Source organism: Neopelma chrysocephalum, unplaced genomic scaffold, assembly GCF_003984885.1.
Source record: "Neopelma chrysocephalum unplaced genomic scaffold, ASM398488v2 Primary Assembly neopelma1_23, whole genome shotgun sequence".
In the NCBI taxonomy this organism is placed as follows: domain Eukaryota; kingdom Metazoa; phylum Chordata; class Aves; order Passeriformes; family Pipridae; genus Neopelma; species Neopelma chrysocephalum.
Window position 1 is genome coordinate 15642024 of NW_020897691.1, and position 22309 is coordinate 15664332.

The 22309-nt window shown below is 36.9% G+C and overlaps 1 protein-coding gene across 7 annotated transcripts in view; it reads left to right on the forward strand.

The window, feature by feature from the left end:
• PCMT1 (protein-L-isoaspartate (D-aspartate) O-methyltransferase) overlaps positions 1–22309 on the forward strand; it is a 36794-nt gene that overhangs the window by 8090 nt on the left and 6395 nt on the right. For 3 of the 7 annotated variants that reach the window (XM_027688118.1, XM_027688073.1, XM_027688107.1), the window contains exons 2-7: positions 5697–5801; positions 6944–6975; positions 7948–8052; positions 11268–11388; positions 16085–16170; positions 17849–18018. In XM_027688118.1, the coding sequence (XP_027543919.1) occupies positions 5735–5801; positions 6944–6975; positions 7948–8052; positions 11268–11388; positions 16085–16170; positions 17849–18018 (581 nt within the window). In that variant the 5' untranslated portion in view covers positions 5697–5734. Of the gene's footprint in view, positions 1–5696; positions 5802–6943; positions 6976–7947; positions 8053–11267; positions 11389–16084; positions 16171–17848; positions 18066–22309 lie in introns of all 7 variants that reach the window. The other 4 variants (XM_027688082.1, XM_027688091.1, XM_027688094.1 and 1 more) reach the window with 4 other exon arrangements.

Here is a 22309-nt window from a genome sequence, read left to right on the forward strand (position 1 = left end):
CAAAGTGCTTTCTTTGGGTTCATGCTTTAGAGTGAAATCTTCCTATGCTCGTTACTGAAATAAAATTCAGTTAACTGAATCACATTCTTTCCCATCTTTTTTTCTTCCTCTGCCCACACAAAAAGACCCTGACTTTAAAAACATCAGTTGATCCGGTGCTTAAAACCAACTAACTTTGCATTGCTTGCAAATCAAGATGTGGTTCTGTTCCAGCCCACTCTCCTCTTGAAAGTTGCTCTCTGGTTTGTATGGGTCAGATGGAGACTGTCATTTGACACTGTCCCATACCACATCCTTGTCTCTAAACTGGAGAGGCATGAATTAGATGGATGGACCACTCACTGGATAAGGAATTGGGTGGATGGTCACACTCAAAGAGTTATGTTCAATGGCTCAATATCCAAACGCAAACCAGTGACGAGTGGTGTCCTCAGGGCTTGGTGTATAGACTGATGCTGTTTAACATCTTTTGTGAGTGGGATCAAGGGCACCCTCAGCAAGTTTGATGACACCAAGCTCTGTGGTGCAGTCAACATGCTCGAGGAAAGGGATGGCATCCAGGGGGACTTGGATAGGCTTGAGAGAGGGGACTGTGTGAACCCCATGAGGTTCAACAAGGCCAAGTGCAAGGTCTAGCATCTGAGTCAGGGTAATCCCAAGTACAAATACAGGCTGGGAGGAGAATGGATTGAGAGCATCCATGCCAAGGACGACTTGGGAGTGCTGGTGGATGAGAGGATGCACATGACCCATCAATGTGTGCTTGCAGCCAAGAACCAAAATGTATCCTGGGCTGCATGAAAAGCAGCGTGGCCAGCAGGTCAAGGGAGGTGATTCTCCCCCTCTGCTCTGCCCTTATGAGACCCCACCTGAAGTGCTTCGTCCAGCTCTGGGGTCCTTAATATAAGAAGGACGTGGATATGTTGGAGCAGGTCCAGAGGAGAGCCACAAAGATGGTCAGAGGGGTGGAGCACCTCTCATGTGAAGACTGAGAAATTTGGGGTTGTTCACCTTAGAGAAGGGGAGGCCCTGGAGAGACCTCATTGCAGCCTTCCAGTACCTGAGGGGGCCTACAAGTGAATTGGAGAGGAACTTTTAACAAGAGCATGTAGTGATAGGACAAGCAGGAATGGTCTTAGGCTGAAAGAAGGTAGGTTTAGAATAGATACTAGGATTAAATTCTTTACTGTGAGGGTGGTGAGGCAGTGGAACAGGTTGCCTGTGAATGCCCCATCCCTGTAAGTGTTCCAAGCCAGGTTGATGGGATTCTGAGCAACCTGGTCTAGTGGAGGGTGTCAATACCCATGGCAGGGGATTTGCAACTAGATGACCTTTAAGGTTCTTTCCAACCCAAACCATTCAATGATTTGTAATCATAGAGTAATCTTGAGTAATTACTTGAGTAATTTTAATCTACTTGTTTTAGTCTTTTGTAACATACTGTTATTATGTGCTTTGCATCATGCTTTATGACATCTGTATGATTTAGAAATATCACTATTTTGCTGAAAATTCATGTTCATAAGTGAAGTATTCTGCAATGGTTATGGAGAAAGTAATCTAAGAAGAAACTGAACTATGTGCAGGCTGATGTAGTCCCACAGTAAATGGTTTTGGGATCTGTAAGAGGTTTTTTGTGTTTTTTTTTTGTTTGGTTTTGGTTTGTTTGTTTGTTGTTTTGGTTTTGTGTGTTTTGTTTGTTTGTTTTGGTTTTGGTTTTTGTTGTTGTTGTTTGGTTGGTTTGGTGTGGGGATTTGTGTTTTGTTTTTTTTTTTAAAGCCAACAGCAGGAGGTGTTTGAGTAGGTGTCATGGTTTGTATAGGAAGTTTGTGTGCTGGATCTTATCATGTGGCAATGACACATCCTCTTTTCTGGTCTGGAAGCCAGAGTTGGTGTAAATGTTGACTGCTCGTATCTTATGGTTTGGTTAGAAATGTGTTTGATCAACAGTCAGGATACCGTCAGGTTCTTTGAAACATAAGCACTTTAGTAATGCATTTGTTGCTAAATAAAAGGTAAAATAAAAAAAAGGTTGTTTACTTGTTGCAAGTCTATGGTGTCTTTTCAGACTCTTCTTTCCTTGCTTTCTGACAGCCAACTGCCCAGTTTCACAGGTTTCACTGAGCTCTTTTCCTGTTTTCATGGTGTTATTTGGGGAAAAGAAGCATACCAGAGTGAGTTTTCAAAACATGCTCCAGTTATGTCAAGTTGTCATTGACAGAGCCTCTATGCAGAGTAACTCTTGAACTTGGCAGGCAGTGCTCCACTCTTAAGTAGTTACTTTTCGGCTTCAGCCCTTTGAAGCTTAGGAGTTGTACTGATATAACTCTAATAAAAAATGAAGTTACTTTTGATTTTAAGTTATCAGTGTGTTTGTGTATTAACCTTTCTTGTAAACACTTTATAATTTAATATCTGATTTGTTGCCAGTAAAGATTATCAGTCTTGAAACCCAGCAGTCTCCTTAAGGAGAGTCTTGTGTGCATGTTATAACTGGAAAGGCTATTCAACCTATATATATATTTAATTGTGAATTATTTTCTCGCAATATACATCTTCCTTTTAAGATTTAGAAAATGGTTTTTGTTGGCGTTTTATTAATAATTAATTTATTGTTGTCTTGGTTTTTTGTAGGCATGAAATTAGAATGTCTTCTATTATTGGCTTTTTAGGGGATATATTTGTTTTCTGGACTTGAATTGGAATTGGATCCAGACAGAATTAAGATTCTGGCAGCTGGTCATCTTCAGACTGACTGTTGCAGGAAGGAAAGGACTTTCATTGGAGTTCAGTACCTTGCAGTTGCTATGTTTCCCTATATTCAGCTATGAGAGTAAAAAAAAAATCCTTTTGTTATCAGTTACTGTTTAGTCAAGATAGACTTCACTGGTTAGGGCTTGATTGGTTTTCTTAATTCTCATCTAAAATTTGCTGTTGTCTCCATTGTATAATGAGCAAATTTGAAAATCAGACTTAATCTATGGGGGGATAGCTGGGAGGGTGTGGGTTTTTTTTTATGAAGATGGAGTATTATTCAATGATTGAAGTAAATGGCTGAGATGAAATTCAGCTTCTCCCACAGATTCTGCTAGGTACTCTGAGTGTGGATAACTTGCTTAAATTCTTATTTATTAATGAAAAAGGTGACACTAATCAAAGATAGTCCAACAGTCAGCAAATCTCAGGAGTGTTTGCTGAATGAGTGCATCCTGAAAGCTCAGAATGTGTAGAATATTAGCAGTTTCTGTTTTTAGGGGGGTTTCGGTCATTTTTGATAAAGTCGTATGTACACTGACTGAAATGAAGTTTTGTGCTTTGTTTTGCTTACATATGCAAAGACAATCTCTGCCATAGAGCTCTTATACTCTGATTAAATAAGTTGGGGGAAGAATGGGTAAAATATATAAGTAAAGTAGTAGAATGAAGGCAGAATAAAATTTTTAAAAACTGAGAAGTGAATTTAGTTACTGATACTTTAACTAGAAAGATGACAGGAGTAGACGAAGGAGTGGCAGGTAAGGACTTCTGTAAAAAGAGGGAACAGATTATGAGTAGTGTGAAAGAAGAGGTTTGGAAGAAATTTGCAGTCACAGCGGTACAGAGAAGGTCCCCTGAAAACTAGAGAAGGTTCTTGGCCTTACCATAGGGCCCTGCAGTTGCTCTTCCAAGCTGGATGCTTAGTCTGTGTTTTCTCCATGTTTGTTTCCCCAAGCCACTAAAGGAAAAAGCAGATGGCTACCTATAGCTTCTAGAATGTGTGCATCTATCCACAAAATACACAATGTCGAGAAATAAATCTCTGTTTTAGATCTTTTCTGAGTGCTTCTCAGCTGCTGCTTTTTAACCTCCCTTCTGCCTTCCAGAACTTTTGGCTCTTCACTTTTGCTATATTCAGCTTTGCTTGTTCTTGTGCCTTTTTTTTTTTTGAAAGTACATTTGTTTTAGAGATACTAATTTCTTACTGGTACCTAATGAAACTCTTAATTTTTATTTTTTTTGTTTTGTTTTGTTTCAGTTCACAGAACTGCTATACAATTAATTCAACTAATTCCATGTGGTCAGGGAAACTTTTTTCCCTTACTATATTATGTTGTCAGTGCCAGTGTGTCAATGGATTGATTTGTTTGTTTTCTTTTGAGTACAGTTTTGCTCAATAAGTGAACTTGTGAACTGCTGCAAATGCCTGCTGCCTCAATTTAGAAACTTGCATTGAAATGATTAGTTAGTATCCTCTAACTGCTGTAGTATTCGGTTCTAAATGAAGTCAAAGCGCAGGATATGTGTGATGCATGTGGACTGTGAGGAGAGTGTTTGCTTTTTCTGGGACTTATCAGATACAGAAATACTTCTAAAAATTAATATTTTTTAAAAGGAATTGTTTTCCTTAATAATTTCCTTAATGGTAGTATATTCCTTTTGCAGTTCTATCTGATACTTTGTGTTCAGATCAAAAAGGAAGATAATCTGTGGGGTTATTTTACTCTCTGAATTCAAGCCTATGTTATACAGGATAAATAAATCCTTGACACAGATGGTAGATAAAAAGACAAGAAAATCCTGTCATTAACAGGTGTAGTTTGGAACATGCTATAAACAGTCAGGGAAGCCCAGTCCTGCACACAGGTGTGTTTGTGTTGGTGGTACTTTTAAAACAAAACCACTGGTGCCACTTCAGGACAGTCTTACAAAACTCCATAATTTGATTTTTATGTTTTAGGTTAGATTCTAATTGTAGTAAAATTACCTATTTTTCCCTTTAAAGTATAATTTTGCAAATAAATCGTTTTTATTTAAAGGAAGTAGTCAATAAAGCAATCCATCATTGAAATTTCAGTTATTTAGTTTATACTATCTTTTAATGCAAATAATTAATTTCTTCCATTTTTTTCCAAAGTTTTCTGTTATTCACAAATGCCTCTTCAGAACTTCAAAAAATAGAATTATGATTGTTAAAAAAAAACCTTCATTGAAATTGCAGAGGAAAATGGCTGCACTGCATGGTGCTTCTGACATTTTACATGCATGTACATTCACATTTTATTTTGAAAAGTGAGCAGAGAGTCAGAGCATTTTGATATAAAAACCTTTTGGCCTCAGTCTGCCCAAGCATAACAATTCTGATTCTGTAGAATTTCTTTACAAAGGGATTTTTTCTTTGCTAACATAAGAGAAACAGATCTTGAAAATAAAATACTGAGCAAGGATGCTTCAGCTTCACATTTCTAACTTGCTTCTGTATATTTTCCAATAATTACTTATGTAGCTTCTTAGAAGTACGAAGTATATCTTGTGTGGTATGTAGAGTAATACCAATTTCTTACTGACTGTGTTTTCAGGAATATCAGAGGTGTCCATGAAGTTCAGTTTTCTTGGGGGATAGATCTTTGCAAATGGTTTCAGAAAAGCATCTGTAACTGCTGGGAAAGTCTTGTTCAAAGTTCACTGGCTTAAGCATTGTTTGATCTCTGGACTGCAGATATAATTCTAGTGTCACAGAAGGGTTTGGACTAGAAGGGAGCTTTAAAGATCATGTAGTCCAACCCCTGCCACAGGCAGTATGACATGGGTAAGAGTATTAGAGAGGGTAAGGTGGCATGATTTCTCACAATATTAGGAATATGTTAACCCATTTCACAGGCTCTTGCATGGCAGAAGATAATCAATGCCTTCAGTTTTATTTATTTTTTTGTTTATAGAAAATGGAATAATCAAATCAGACAAGGTATTTGAGGTAATGCTGGCTACAGACCGTTGCCATTATGCAAAATACAACCCTTACATGGATTCTCCACAGTCTATAGGTAAGAGCATCTTGTAGAAATGATTGAGATTATTTTCATTTGCGTAACTGTGGCTGCTTTTGTCATATATGCGCTAAGAATGTGAACGTAATTTTTTAAATTTGGAAGCTTGTTTATTTTTTTAATCAGTTTATTTGCCACCATGTAACTAAGTTTCAGTTTGTTATGGAATGCAATTGACATATTTGGATACATCAAGAAGAGAGATGTTCTTCAGTCAGAATTAATATATGTAAATGTGTGTTTATTTTTGAAACCACAGCAATTTGTAGTGGTGCAGCTGATGTTGAAGTACTTAAAAGTGATTTGCATCTGGTTTAGGACAGAAACAGTCTCTCTTTACAGAAATTATTCCATTGAGATCAATGCAGAGTTTCTTAAACCTTTTACGCGAAATTTTTAAAATATGAAATTAGGCTTTAAATGGGAAAGTCTACTGATAGGATACTTGCTTAGACTGTTGTTTCTCATCTGGATCCCAGTTTTTTCTTTCTAAGACAAAAGAATGAATTACATGAATGTACTAATTACTTGAGTCTCCCTCTGCCTTTAATAGTAGGTGGTGAGATCTGTGAATTTTATTAGGATTTCGTTAGTTGTGTAGGAAAATTCAAAAATATTTTAAGATACATACATTCTGAAATCTTACGTATCTTCACAGAAACAAGTACAGGTGAGCGTTCCTCCGGGTTTTCTCCTAGGCATATGCTGTTTGCAAAATACATGGGGTTATTCTTCAGAAGTTCTCTGGTTGCCACCATATCCAACTCCAATTAACAAAATCAGGTTTTTAGGTAGGGGCTGAGTGGAAAAGGAATTACATTCTTCCGGGAGACATTGCTCTTCTGAATTTAACATACTTGATCAAGCTTAAGGCAGAATAGTGGCAAAATGGAGACTGTAATTAAGATCAAGGATAAAACCTTTTTTCACCTGTCCAGAGTTGACATGGCATAGCTTTCAGCTGATGTACCTTAACTCACTTCTGAAGTACAATACCTGTGTAACTGTTGGGGTGTGTATGTCGTGCCCTCAATGAGGGTGACAATGAAGGCATTGCATTTTACAGTCAAGGTAAAAAAGATTGTAAGGTTCCTGTCTGAACAATGATCAACATGTTCTTCCATTCTCTTTTTTTATAGGTTTCCAAGCAACAATCAGTGCTCCACATATGGTAAGCTTTAAACCTAGGAAATTAATATAGGTGATTTTATAGACATCCAAATGTTTTGAAATAAAATATTTATCCTAGCAAATTTAACAGTTGATTGAAGTGACATTGTAAACTGCCTAGTGGGAGGGCACAGAAAATATTGATCTAGATTTTTCTTGGAGATTGTTCTAATGAGGTGTGTTCTAATTACTTCTGTTTTCTGGGTGTAATGGATTAAGCCAGTAGAGCGTAGTAATGGCTATCTCTGAAACATTAAAGAACAAATTGATTTTTCAGTGTGCATCCTAAGCTTAGATTGTGTACTGGTCCACCATGTAGGAAAACAAAAGTCATCAAGTGTGTCTATAGACTACTGCATTTCATACGTGAGTCTGGTTATCTGCCTTTGTAAAAGACAACTTCTTTTTCCTACTCTTTGAATCAGCAAGTGTGCAGGTAATACAAGATGTAGTTTTAATAGCCATTTTCCTTGATGCTCCAGAACCACCTTCTTCCTAGCTAGCTTTTATCCCATTTTCCTTGATGCTCCGGAGCCACCTTCTTCCTAGCTAGCTTTTATCCCAGCTTATTCCGATGTGTATGGCATAATGGTAAGCTAAATTCTTTACTGACTACATATTGCCAGAACAGTAGGAGCCACCAGACCTGAGGAGAATTAAATTGATCATGGTGTCTCTCCCAATATATAAATGGAGTCTGTGCTAGAAGCTTGAATGGTCAGATGAGTATATATGTATGGATACTAACCAAAAAAAAAAGTGCACAGATATAATTTGTTGAAGTCAATGAAATAACAATGATTATACCGTGTAGTTCACTCCTCCCCCCATTTTTGTAATAGGAAATGACTCTGAAATTTCTTACGCAAATGCTCAGTGCATTTCCCAAAATTTCTGAAGAAATGAACATATATTGAGTAAAATAGACACTTAAAATACTCAGAAATTTTCTGTCTCTGTTTTCTTCTCTTAGCATGCATATGCTCTTGAACTTCTGTCTGATCAGTTACATGAAGGAGCCAAAGCACTTGATGTAGGATCTGGAAGTGGAATCCTTACAGCATGCTTTTCACGAATGGTGAGATATTTAGTTTAATCACTTGACTGTCAGAACAGCTTGAACTGTAGTGTAACTCTGAATTACAGAGCAAAAAAAAGCATCTTTTGTACAGTGGACTGAAGTATATTATAAAGAAAATAATTTGCTCTCCTGGGTGAGATTGGTATGCATTTTTTATGGTAGCTGATACTTGATGTTCAAGTTAAATGGTCTAATAAACTGTGTGATGGTGAAGATACTGACTAGCAGGGAAGTTGGGTTGGTTTTTTTTTTTTTTTAATTGACTGCATTTTGGTCATTGCTTTATACCTTGAAGGAAAGTGTGTTTGTCTTGAACAGCTCAATTTTTATGTTATCTTGTGTGGCTACGAATGTTCTTACTGTGGTCAATTATCATGTATTCCTGCTATGATGAGAGTTTAGTGAGACCTAAAAGAATCCTTTTTTTAGGATTCCTGTGGAATTATTTCCACAGGAAAATATATTGTATATATATAAATTGTATTTGAATTTAATTTCTTTCTTTTCTTGTTATGTTGCATGAGCATCACTATAAGTATCCATTTAACTTTTCATAAGTTAGATATTAATTTATATTTTATATCTTCTCCAAGTAACTTAATCTCTTTGTTATTCAACCTGTACATAAGGAATTCTCTGTGGTTCTGCCCTATCACACATCAGGAAAAAAAAGATGAAAAAATTTGGTTTTGATGGCTGTAGCTGTAGTATAGCTAAAATGATTCATGTAGAGGAATATAATCAGTTTTTCCTTTTCTGTTGCAGGGCTTTATAATTGCTTTATGACTAGCAGAGACCTTCATTAAACTGCTAACTAGATTTTTTGGTTTGTCTTTCTGAGAAGTTAATTTGAAATGTGCTAATGCATGTGATAAATTCTTATGTAGGTTTCCTTGCTACTTGCTACTTACTGTTTTCAAGCACCAACCAATTGAGAATGCAATCACTTCTGCTTTCCTGTATTAAGAAGCAGCTGAGAATGTTTAGGACTGGGCAATACAGTAGCAAAAGTATTTAGGTTTCTAAGTGCTAGCTGCAAAATGGAAAAACAATTGTAGTTGAAATAAGTTAATCAAACTGCAGTTTAGAGGAAATCTTAAGTGTCACTTATTCTACTTTCTGCCTATTATTTTTAGTCTAACTTTATAGTTAGTAATTAAGTGCGAGTAGCTTGCATGGGAACTCCAATCCTACAAGCATTAAAACTTTTATCCAAGCTATATGTATTTTTTACTGAAGTTATGAATGTGTAAACAAATAGCCATTTGACATGGGCTAAGTTGTGGTTGTGTGCTTTTCTTTCTCTGAAAACAACTGCAGAGAAGTCAGAAGTAGCACAAAAAGGAAATCTCTTTCCAGTTTTGTTGAGGTTAATCATATTATCTTTTTATTGGCATATGACTGTTGTGTTTCTGTTATGAATCCTCCTTAGTGGTTTGCTGTGGAATGCCTTACAGACATGTGCTTTGTGAAACATTGGGTAATACTTTTGTTCTTTTTGATAGCAGTGCTAACAGTAACAAAAGCTTGAAAGAAGTGTATTATGGGAATTAGTAGTAGAGTGTTTTGCAATCAAAATCCACTTGGGGATGTGCTTTTTGGACCATCTGGATGTTGCTTCTCAGTCAGCTTGTGACCTGGACTTAGTAGCTCGCATTTGAGGCACAGGTGCCTGAGTGCACATTGATGTCAAGACAGCTTTACTCCTATGATGATAATCTCATTTGTGCTACCTTTGGGAAAGCTTTATGTTTACTTAGAGTAGTGAAGCATCTTTAAGATTTTTGTTTGGGTTTTTGTGTTAAACTGCTGTGATAAACTTATCTACCTAGCTTACAAACTTAAGTTTATTTGCTTCTGAAGATTGCTGGCAAATTAAATGAATTATAGTTTGCATCCTGTAAGTACTGGAATTATAAAAAGAGTGGGGTATATTTTTATTCTTAACAGACCATGGAGATCCCAAAAATTGTGCCATTTTGCTGTTGTCTCAATTGCAGATACTTCTAAGTTCTAGGGTAATAGAGGTAATTGATGAGGACTCAGAAATAGTGTAACAGGCTGTGACGTACAGCAAGAGATTCTCTATATCAGGCTATTTCATGCTCTGACCATTTTGCTAAATTTTAATTTCTGTGGTGTTTTCCTTTGGAATCCACGGGATCTTTTGCCAGTTAATGGTGTAACTGACTGCTAGGCATTCCTCCAAATAGCAACCTCTAGTTATAGTGAAAACTTGTGTGTCTTGCTCTATTTCAAAGGCTAGGCCAGTGGTGTTCCATTTGAAAAAGAAAAGCTAACACTGCTCCTTTTAAGTTTTTAACATAGGACTTGTTCATAATAAAACAAAAAACATTCCCCATGATATTCATAACCGGTTACTAATTTTTCACGTCTTAACAACATTACAGTATAAGATACAGAAACAAAACCAATGCATTCAAATGTGTCCAAAGACAGTTACATGACAGCGTGGGCTGCTAGGACATATTCTGCCATTGTGTTCTTTGAGCTGAATCCTGTTAAAAGGGGTCAGATTTTTGAAGATGCGGGTTCTTTTTGAATATTTTTTTTACACCAAAGACAAAATTCTAGAAGAAGTACCTGCAATGGAGAAGTTTTTGCTAGTAGACCTTCCCCCCCCCCAGAATACACAGAAATTTTGTGACCTTTTTTGAGTTATGAGCTCTAAGAAGTTCTGTTCTGAAAAGAGATTCATGAGTGCAAGTGTTGATGGAAGGTAATTTGTCCCTGACTGTTAAGTGCTGCATTTGTTTCTGAGGGAATAGGGCTCTTGAGATGAATTAGAATGGAAGGCATGATTAATCCGTAAGTAAATTTGTTCAACATGAAAGGAGATTAGTTCTAGTCTTTGTCTTTGACGTTGGTGCTTTCTATAGCAGGTAATGAAAACAAACATGATCAAATTTAACTTCTAAAACTTCAGAGAAATCTCCACTAATAGTATAACTCAATTGAATCACATCTCAAAAAGATCACTGTAACACAAATGTATAAAACTGTGCCAACAAACATGAATTACCAGGTGCTTCTAGCAGTCAGGATTTGTCATTCCAAGCAGTCGTTTTAATAACATCAGGAAAATATGTTTCCACTTTGCTGTTTTTGTTTTTATTTTAGAGATATAAATACTCATTCTGTAAATAAATCAAAACTAGCAGAAATTGTTCAATTGTGTATTTTTATTCCAGGTTGGTCCCAAAGGACAAGTTGTAGGAATTGATCATATCAAAGAACTAGTAGATGACTCAATAAATAATGTCAAAAAAGATGATCCCACATTGCTGTCTTCAGGAAGAGTGAAACTGATTGGTAAGCATCAGATTGATAGACTTACTAATTAAACTGATATGCTTTCTAGCAGCTGGTTGAAAATGACTGAATTGGATGTGATTAAAAGTTCTAATTTAAGAAGTTAAACCAAAGAAAGAACAACCAAATAAAATTTTTAAAATCCAAGTCATCTTCAGGCCTTTGAAAAATAGTATCCTTCACCCAATTTTGAGATTATGACTTTTGGTAATCTTAAAGAATATGTAATCATTCTACTAGAAAAGCTTAACGGGGAAATGATTTTTTGTGAAAATACTTTACATGCTGAAGGTCTGTCATGTTAAATTTGCTATTTAAAATTGGGATTGAATTCACAACTTTTCTTGAATAAATGTCCTGTCATCTAAATTTGGGTGTTTTAACAAAGCCTTCATACTTCTGATACAGAAAGCTGCATGCAGAGAGTCAAGTGGAAAAAGTATTAGATTGGCAGTATCCATCACTGAAGTTTATTTCACTTGTTTTTAAAATTAGCAGTATTTGTATGTTAGGGAAGTGGTTAATTGACACCAAACGACTTTAATTCAGTCAGAGTTACTGAGGAAATAATGCCAAAATGATACAAGGACAGTGAATTGTTTTAAATAATGGGTTTTTACAAAAAGAAAATGAATTTTTGTTCTATTCTTTTAGAAGATGCAAGGCTGGCAGGAGGAAAGTATTCCTTCATTATTCTATTCATCAAGTTTAAAAAAGAAGTTGAAGGTCTGGATTTTTTCAAGGCTTCCTAAAAGAGCACTTGGAAAAATTATTATGTGATGTTTGGTTCTTACATTAATTATCATTTTGATTCTTGGTCTTTTTGTAAATGAGTATGTATAAGTATGGTGTCCTTCACTGAGAACACTTATGCCTTAAAACTTCTTGGAAAAGAAGTTAGACTGTTAGAGCTGGAGAGGTGCAATGGGGGAATAATTTCCATTGTTGCTGTACAAGAGTAGTTTTGACTTATGTTTCTGGTTATACCTGAAACAAACTCTGGTGCTCCTGGAAGTCTAGAATTCTAAGTAAGCCTCATCATCATTATTATCTTTGACTACGTAGCAGGATGATTAGGAGACTTGCGAATATTTTGTTGTGAGGTACATCTTAAAAAAGTACAAATGGACAAGTAGCACTTTTGTGAATTAGGTGGAGAAAAATGTTTCAACTGCGCTGGATTCCTGGGACGTCTTTGATGTGGAGCAAGAATCCAGAGAGCTGTTTTGTTCTTGTTGTTGTTTGTTTGTTTGTTTTTTAACAAAACAACAAAAACCACCCCACCCAAACACCCCCATCCCAAAAAAGCAAACAAAAAAAAACTTGTGAAAACCCAGGATTAACTGATGATGGGAATTGTATGAATTAAGACTATGTGTGTTGGTCGCTGACTTTTCATGAGTAGGCTTCAGACATTCTTCATTGCTTTGTCACACCTCAGATAAACCATAACTAGATTTCAGGAGCATCACAATTATTTTGGGGCATCTCAGCAATAAAACTCCACTGAGAACTTGGAAATAGGTGTATTTAGACTAACAGGTCTATGTTAGTTTGTTGGTGGTTTTGTGTTTGTGGTTTTTTTTTCTATTTTTGATTCGTTGGTTTTTTTTTCCTTTTTTGTACTTGTTTTTTGTTTTGTTTCCTATTAATATCAGGAGGAAGCCTTTGAGGTGAATCTCTCAAGTGGTTCTACTTACCACACTTTAGCTCACGAGAGTACTCCTGGAGAGCACAAACTTTGATTCCTCTTGGATGAAACTAGACAAGATTATGTGCTCCAAGAAGCAACCAAATATGTGTGATATGTTACTGGATATTAAGCCAATAAAACTAGATCTAGACCAAAATGATCATCCTGAAATGCGTATGTTGCATGGACACCATGTTCTCAGCAAAAACTGTTTTGCCGTATAGATCTGCTTCTATTGTACTGCACTCTTTGCTGATGCAGACATAGCCAGAGGGGATGAGGGTATTCTAACCACAGTAAAGTTGTTTTCTTCTGTTTCTGTGCTCCTGCTGCAACTCTGTATGAAGCAAGTCTGCATAGAGACTCTGAAGGCTTGAGTACTGTGATCAGCAAATCAGTTCTGCGTTCATAAACAAGCTACAAAACCCTCATGTCATGAAGTCCTGACACTGCTTCCCCCCTCATCACCACCTGCCACCCACCACCATGATTACTTCATTAACAGGCTGCATGTAATTGGAGATATGAGTAGGATAGGTGGTGTTATTCAGGATGCAAGCACAAGCTGAAACTTCGGGCTGCTCTTTCCCCTTGGACATTGAATAATTATTTTTATCACATTGAATGCTGACTTAACTATTTTTTACACCTTCTGGATATGTAAAAGTGACTTCCCATTGTGGATGGATATATCTCTGCTGCAGCCATGACAATTTTTGTGGATGTTAAAAGGGAAGGCCATGCTGTACTTGATGCATATAAAGGAACATAATTTTTTTTTTTTGGTGTGTGTGTACTGATTCCGAAGATGTTAGCTGTGGTTTGGACTATTGATTCTAAGAGCAAAGTGTTTAGATGTTTTGGGTCCACTTTACTGCTGTCAGTGAAGTGATAGTATGTGCTGAAGTCACATTCAGACTTCTCCGGACAGTGCACAAAGTGCATTTATGTCTCAGAATATGTGTGTTCTTCAGAAGACAACTTAGTAGTTTCTTTCACAGCTGTTTCTTCGATTTGGCAGTGTCTTCTTTTGCCAGCAGTACTGGAGATCACTGCCTCTGATGCCTGCTGCTGCATCTTAGGGATTGAGGGTCTGTGTAACTAACATCATTCATAGCAGTACCTCTATGTATAAGTTAAAGAAGTCTTTGTCCATTGTCTTCTCTGCTGGACCAGTAGCTTGATACTGTAACACATCATACTTCTTTAGAGAAGGCTGACAGTGTTACTAAGATGTGTAAGTATCAATTGTATACTTGACTGCATTGAAGTGGTTGTTCCAGTAGAACCCACTTTGGCAGTCAGAGGGATTAAGCCCTGGAAATGCTGGAACTTTCGTGACTGGCAATATCTGTTGCCAGCTGACTTAATAGAAATGGTGGTTGATAGGGATGAGTTCTTTGGAAGCACTGGTAGTTCTTGCTTGGCAGCTTCTGCTTGTGGCCCTTGGTTGGAGCTTGTGCTGGTCAGAATTGATGATATGAGGAAATATGTCACTGAGCTTTAAGAGGCTTCTCAGCTACTGAGGAAATGTGCTCTGTTCTTATAGTCCTTAGGCTTTGGGTGTAGAACGTCCTGGCAGGGCTGTCTTTTAGGACCTCATAAGGAAGATGAGAAACTCCCCAATTTTAGTTGTTACAAGGAGCTGTCCAGATCTTCCTGTATACTCTTGAATACCGAAGGGTGTTATTACTATTCACATGGCCCTCCCTATCACTGAGGTCAAAATGAAACCTGCTGTGGCAACCATGTATTTTTTCCTGCCTTGTGAGTTGTTGGCAGGCAAAAAGTTGACAAATTTTAAGCCCCTGACTGGGGCTTAGAACTTCTTTCAGCCTTTCAATTTACCTGTAATGTTAGTGATTGCACAGAAGTCAAAGCTCAGCCTGAAGATGGGAAACCCCAAACAACTGTGCTTGTGCTGAGCAGAGGACTATGCTCACTAACGTCCTGCTTTTTCTTCTCGACTGATTACAGGGACTTCTGCAATCACAGAGTATGAGTTCAGATGGTTCAGCCTTGTGTACTACTTCGGTTCCTAAATAACTCCAGAGAGACCCTGCCTAACTTGCTCTGAATTTCCCATTGGTTTTCTGTAAATACTGGATGCCGTATTCGCATCATCTTCTTTCAAAACTTAACTCAGGGTCCAGTTTAGTTTGCCACATTTCAGTGGCTTAAGAAACTCAAGCTGTTACTCTTTCCTTCTGTGTAATTGGGATGCTATGAGACATCTCTGTCAGGGTGCTTCTCCATGAGTTCTCCAGCCTTGGTAACCCTCTGAATACCTTAATTACTCCTAGCATCTTCCAAGCAGCCACCTGGAACTTTAGCCATGGGTCTGGTGTGGCTATCTGTGTTAGTCCAGTGATGGTCTGCAGGAAGAATAGTGAGGCCCATCCGCTGGCAAAGGTGGGTGCACGAAGATTAGTGTGGTACTGCAATAATATTTGAATGTAGGTATGGGCTTTCATGCCAGCCAGGCACAGTTGTAGGCATATAGTCCATGGGAACACTTCCTTTTTCTTTTCCTCACCTTTGGAATCTTCTGATATGTGCTTCTGACATTTAGTGCTTCAGACGTGATTTGTGTTATATTTAGGAATGGCACATGTGGAGACAAGGCAAAGCAAATGTATGTTCTGAGAGGGTAAATGAAGGGGGAAAACTCGCATTGGAATTGATAGGGCACGTAAATACTTTAGGATCTTTTCTAGGTGGACCACATGTCTCGAAGGACTTCCATGATAAATCGTTCTAATTTCAGGTGCTTCAGTAGTATTTAATATCTTCTGTAAGCATGTGTGTGCACATATGAGGGTGTTTTGTTGCATCTATTTTACAGATGTGTTAATTTTTTTGAACTGGCTTCATTATATTACTACTGTGCAGCAAAACTTTAGTTGAAATCTGAGCATAGCTTTGTATCTACCTATAGATACAATAAATCAGCTGTTTTCTCCACTCCTTTTGAAAATGTTTAAAAAAACTGTTTTCTTGCAGTGGGAGATGGACGCATGGGATATGCAGAAGAAGCTCCCTATGATGCAATTCATGTAGGAGCTGCAGCACCAGTTGTGCCCCAAGCAGTAAGCCTTTATGTCTTATGTGTGTGTTTCCATAATCTCTTAGCTGTAAAGAATGCTTTGCATGCATCTATATGTAAAATACTGGGCAACTTGCACTGCTGGGAGTATCAGTGGGCAGGGTGGTATTACTGTATGGTGTGGGGTTTTTGTCTCTTACAATTGGGCTTTCTTTTGGTTTGATAAAAATGTATGTTCTAATAACTCTGCTCTAAATAAACATACTTTAAAATTACATGTGTGTAACCCTCCATTACAACAGCAAACTGGAGCATTTTATTTTGTGAGATAATTGAATTTTATCAAACATCGAGTTACAAAATCTAAGTATTTGTTTTCTGTGTTGCAAGGCATTGAGCTTGTTGAGGAAGTAAATGCTCAGCTGGAAATACAAACAGTGCCATGTGTTTGTAGCTTTCAGAGTGGAGACAGGACAGTTCTTACGCTGAAGAGTAACTAGGGCCTTTAGAGTGTGCATACATGAAGTCCATTCTGGCAGATAAGATTTTTTTTTTCTCCTTTCATGAAGAAAATGGTAATATGTAGCATGATTTTGATATATTAGATGCCAGTTAAGGCTTTTTGAAATCTTAATGATGAATAGTGAAGGAATGGAGGTTTGAGGTGCTATAGAGAGATTGGATGTTTCCAAACAAGGACCAGTGGTGGATTTTTTGTTGGGGTTTTTTAATTATTGTTTTGGGTTGGTTTTTTTTGTTTTTTTTTGGTTGGTTGGTTTTTTGGGTTTTTTTTTGGTTGGTTGGCTGGTTAATGGCTTTGTGTGTGTGTATGTGTGTTGTTTTTTGTTGTTGGAGTTTTTTGTTGTTTTGGTTTGGGGGTTTTTTGTGTGTGGGTGTGTAGGGGTGTGTTCTCAGCAAAGTGTTAACATGACAATTAAAAAAGTAAGTAAAAGCTTATTAGTGAATGAAACAGTTCTTAATTATAACTTTTGTTATCAATGGGGATTAAGGTTTTTTGCATCTGAGAAGTATGGAATTTTCCTTGAGACTACTGTGATTAACCTCCTTCTTTAATTATGAAAAGAACACAAAAAATCCAGGCATTTCTCACACACTCTGTTTACTTGTCACTTATCTTACTCATATACATGTATTTTAGACTAGTTTCATAATTTCATTCACAAACTGAAAGAGGAGCTGTTGAATGTAGTGAGTGTGTTGTAGACAGCTTAAAATTATTCCAGGAAGAGAAATTAAAAAGAATCACTAATCTCAAATCTTATTCTGAGGGCTTAAGGGAAGATCAGTTACCCCCAAAATTTTAGACAATGGGCCTCTACTGATGCACAATAACTACTGAACAGTTAAAACAGACAGTTAAAAGAAGATTGAGTCTCCTGTAAAAATAATTTGTGATTTACATGTTTTTCCCCCTTATATAAAAAAAAATCTGCAACCAACCCAGTTAATTAAATTAATATTTTACTGTCATTTAGAATTATATTAAGTTACTGTGAATGTTTATGTAATACTAATTGTTTACCATGTTGCTGTGATACTCATTTTCAGTGCATTTTTCATTTTTCCTAATCGAAGTAGTTATCTACTGCATAAAAGTAGATAGATACATAATGGCAAAGCTATTAATCTACTGTAACAAACTTTGGATCCAGCTTCTCTGAAGTGGCTGGTTACATTCTAATTTCTGTGTTGTGTTCTAGCTTATAGACCAGTTAAAACCTGGCGGAAGATTGATATTACCAGTTGGCCCTGCTGGGGGAAACCAGATGCTCGAACAGTATGACAAACTAGAAGATGGCAGTGTCAAAATGAAGCCTCTGATGGGAGTGATATATGTGCCTTTAACAGATAAAGAGAAGCAGTGGTCCAGGTGGAAGTGATTTTCTGTTCCACTTACTTCTTCCACACACATGCAAGGTGAAAGGGTGTGAATTTTAAGCAGATAGACTGCAAGGCCTGTCTTTGCTGCTGTCATTGCTTTCTGCTCCTCCATACCATGAAAAGTGACTCAGTCTGCATTACATCACAAAAGGAGGTTATGCTAAGTTTGAGTTAATTTAAAAGCAGGAGAAAAATATTGCATGGGTTGCACTTTGTGTCTTTTGGACGTTTTCTTTAGTCTTTGGTGTGTTAAAGATTTTTATTTGTTGTTTTAAATACAGTATTTTCTAAGGTTAAACTTCCCTTCTAATGAACTTTTTATAACTATGTTGCCCAATAATTAGGGTGAAGTGTAAAATTTTTCTTAATAAATATTGTTTTGTCCTGTACGTTAGTGGTAATTGAGTGTTCATTTTTTATTTTTGTGAAATGCTACAAATGAAGAAAAGTCTTTGTAAAATCCTTTGCAGAAAATATAGATAATTTCGCAAGCACTTTTCCTTCAGCCCCCAAGTATCAAAAAGTGGAGAAGGTAATCTTTTCTTCCCTAAAATATAAAGGTAGTTGAGTAGTGTCCAGAAAATTTTCTCAGATATGTTATTAGAAGTATGTCATATGTCTCTGATGGGGATGTATTTATGTTTGCCAACACAGCAAACTCTAAGGCCTTTCTAGAGGTAGTAAGCCTTCCAGTTTGCTGAATTGAACAGCCAGTAACATAGATGTAACACAGCTGTCAGCTTAAGCCTTGGTAGGCATTAGTATGTGAATGAACAAAGCAGCAGTGCTGTTTTGCTTCCTGTCAGAAAATGCTTGTGAATGTATTATCAGCATTAATGAAGGGCATAGATGTGCACTGAACTCTGAAAACAACTCTTGAGCTTTATAGCTCTTAAATTTAGATTTTTGGCTTTTTCCCCTCGATATTATGGACTATAACTTGTTATTTGGATACTTGAATACTCAACGTCTAATCTATCAGAATATTCATAAAAAGTACAAATAAAACAGTTTGCATACTGCTGCTTATGGAAACCTCATTTCAGTGTTTCTTGGAGTATTATATAGCCACCATGTACAAATTACTCTTGAGAACAATGTCAATGAGCTACTGCTTAGTTCAAAGCTTGTGAAGTGTGCTTGCTATTCAGATGGTTTTTATTTGTTATGCAGTTGAATACTTTGGCCTCGAATATTGCCAGTATTCCCTCAGTGTGGTACTCAGGGGTTTCCTGCCTCTTGCAAGGCTTTAGAAATTTTGCTTTGTGGTCAGTTTCCTCCTCTGGCAAATGTTGTGGATTCTGTTTAAGTTTGGAGTCCGTGCTCTGCTTACTCTAGAAAAGAGAAGTATTCTTCTTAAGCCTTCCTTTTTTCAGAGAGGTTTTATAGATTTTTCTGCATTTCCACTCAATCTGATTATAGTACCAATTGGGTTTTTTTGGTAACAGCAAAGTGCGTTCAACAAACCCTATTTATAAGAAGGGTTTCTGGAATGACAATGGTTATAATTTGCTACTAGCAAAGGTGGTGTACTGTATTAAGGACTAGAATTCTAATGTCTTTGTGTCTTTTCTGTGCAGTTTGGTATTCCATTTTGTCTGCTAGTTAAGTTTTCCTGAGATTTGCTTACCAGTTTCTGTTCTTTCCTGAAATACTTCTTGATTTTATTTATTTATTTTTAATTTAAGAATTTACACTGGTGTTATCAGAAAATAAAAGTGCTTAGCCTGAAGGGTTACCTTGATTTACAGTGGCAGAGAGGCTGTTTCTTGCTATGTACATTTAAATTTGGTTCAGATTTGGAAATCTCTGTTAAAGAGAATCTCAGAAGTCCACTTCTTGCAATGTTTGTTTTTTCTGTAATTGTCCTTTTTGTGATCTGAAGAAAATTCCCATTCCATTTTCTAGGATAGATGCCAATGCACTTCTGACCTTACAGGAGGCCACATCTTTCTTTTTTTGTTGTTTTTCCTTATTGGTGAGTCCAAAGTATGTGGTCAGCCAGCTGCTTCTAAGCAAACTCCTATTTACAAATCCATATTTGTTATCTGTGCTGGCATCAAAGATGAAAGAGGTGTTTTTCTGCTCTACCTAGATTTCAGTTTACCTTTTTTTTAATTGTTGAAGATCTGTGAGCAGAGATCATTATAGACTCGTCTGAAAGAGCATCTATAAGAATTTCTGTAATAGAGAACTGTAGTGTATGAGAGACTCTACTTGTTGTTAATCTAAAATTCATTAAACAATCATCTTTTTAAGAGTAGCTCCATCCCGTGTGTTTAGTTTGTCATTCTTTTAGTTCACATTATTGGATTTCATTCATAATCCAGGTAACTGTTTCATCACATTAAGAATTGGTGTCCCTTCACAAAATACAGTTGGTAGGCTAGCAGCAATTTCCTAGGCTACCAGACCTTCCAGTTGGCAAGAAAGAAGCTGCTTAAATTTTTGCTTAGCCATTCACATGTTGGAGAAGTTGGTACAGTTCCTTAATGGGGCTGCAAGGTGCTCTTTGCAAAGCAGCACAACACTGTAAGTGGTATAACAGTAAGTGGTGTTTGAAGTCAAACCTGCCTTCAAATGTTTTGTATCATTCTTCACTATGTAAAACTGGAACTTCTAGCAAAAGAAAATCTGGACTAGCTGGAAGGAAAAGATTCTTTGGATTTCAATACATTTATATTGTCATGCTAAATAAAGAATCTTATTTTGTGAATAAGGTTGAATTTCTTTAAATTTAGTCCAATTTTCTAGTTTAGGTTCAGTTGCAGTAGTATTTTTAAGTTCCAAATATTCCCTCACATGAGAGGGAATCCTCTCATGTGACTCCCTGGGACATTTGGAAGTAGAATATCCAGAGGAACCCTATCTCTGGTACAAAACAAAACAATGCATAGTGTGCCAGAGATCCAGCAGTAGATCCCCAGTTATGTGATTATATACTGGTAAGGATGTTTATCCTTTCACATAAAACTTATCAATTGGGTTGTTTTTTTTCTTACTGGTAAGTAGGGAGGAGAAAAGGTCTCTTGTGTTGCATGGCTTTTTGGCTGCCTTATTGGCAGATTTTGTGTAAATTAGGATCTCTCTGGTTTTACTTCTCTGTGAGAGTTCGCTTATTACTTATATGGAAAGACAATTTTAAAAGTCACAGAACCATAGAATCATTTAGGTTGGAAAAGACCTTTAAGGTTATTGAATCAACTGTTAACTCAGCACTGCCAAGTCCATCACTAAACCATGTCCCTAAGGGCCACTTCTACTCATCTCTTAAATACCTGCAGGGTATACCTTGTCCTGCTGGCCCTACTATTGCTGATACAAAGAGAAATAAGAGAATAACAATCTAAGTAACACTTAGCAATGAGTCTGTGTTTCATCTTGGGTTTGATTTCCAGACAGGCAGCTGTTAAAAAACGTTAACAACTACTTTAACCTTAAAATATTGCATAAGTAGAAATTATTTATAAATGTCATGCTAAATTCGTATTTGCTGATAAAATACAAAATTATTATGACAGTGTAACCTTTCTGAGCTACACTGGGGCTGTTACTGTTTCCCACTTACTTGTACATAAAACATGATTAACCACCCATTTGGAAAATGTATTTGTTAGGATATATTAAAATATGGTTCTGATTAGAAACTTTTATTCAGTGTTTCAAATGCCCCTGATGAGCTAGTCATCCAGTTTTCTTTGAAATTAGCAGGTATTGTTTGCATGGAATTCCTCAGGCTATGCAGAGTAATGATTATGGTTAAAGTTTTTATTTTACTTTGGCAAAAACAATCTCTGCACAAAATATTTTTTGTTAAACTTAAAATGTATTACTGTGATGGTTTGACCCTGGCTGAACGCCAGGTGCTCACCAAAGCTGCTTGATCACTCCCCTCTGCAACTGGACAGGGGAGAGAAAATATAACAGAAGGCTCCTGAGTTAAGGACAGGAAGAGATCACTCACCAGTTACCATCATAGGCAAAACAGACTTGACTTGGGGATGTTAATTGAATTTATCACCAATCAAAATCAGAACAGGATAATGAGAAGTAAAACAAATCTTAAAAACATGTTTCCCCCACCCCTCTCCCGTTCCTGGGCTCTACCTCCTCCCCCACAGTGGCACAGGGAAATGAGGGTTATGATAGTTCATCTCAGGTTGTTTCTTCTGCTGTCAGGAAGAAGAGTCCTTCCCCTGCTCCAGTGTGGGGTCCCTCACATGAGAGACAGTTTTTCCACAAACTTCTCCAGTGTGAGTCCATCCCACGGGTTACAGTTC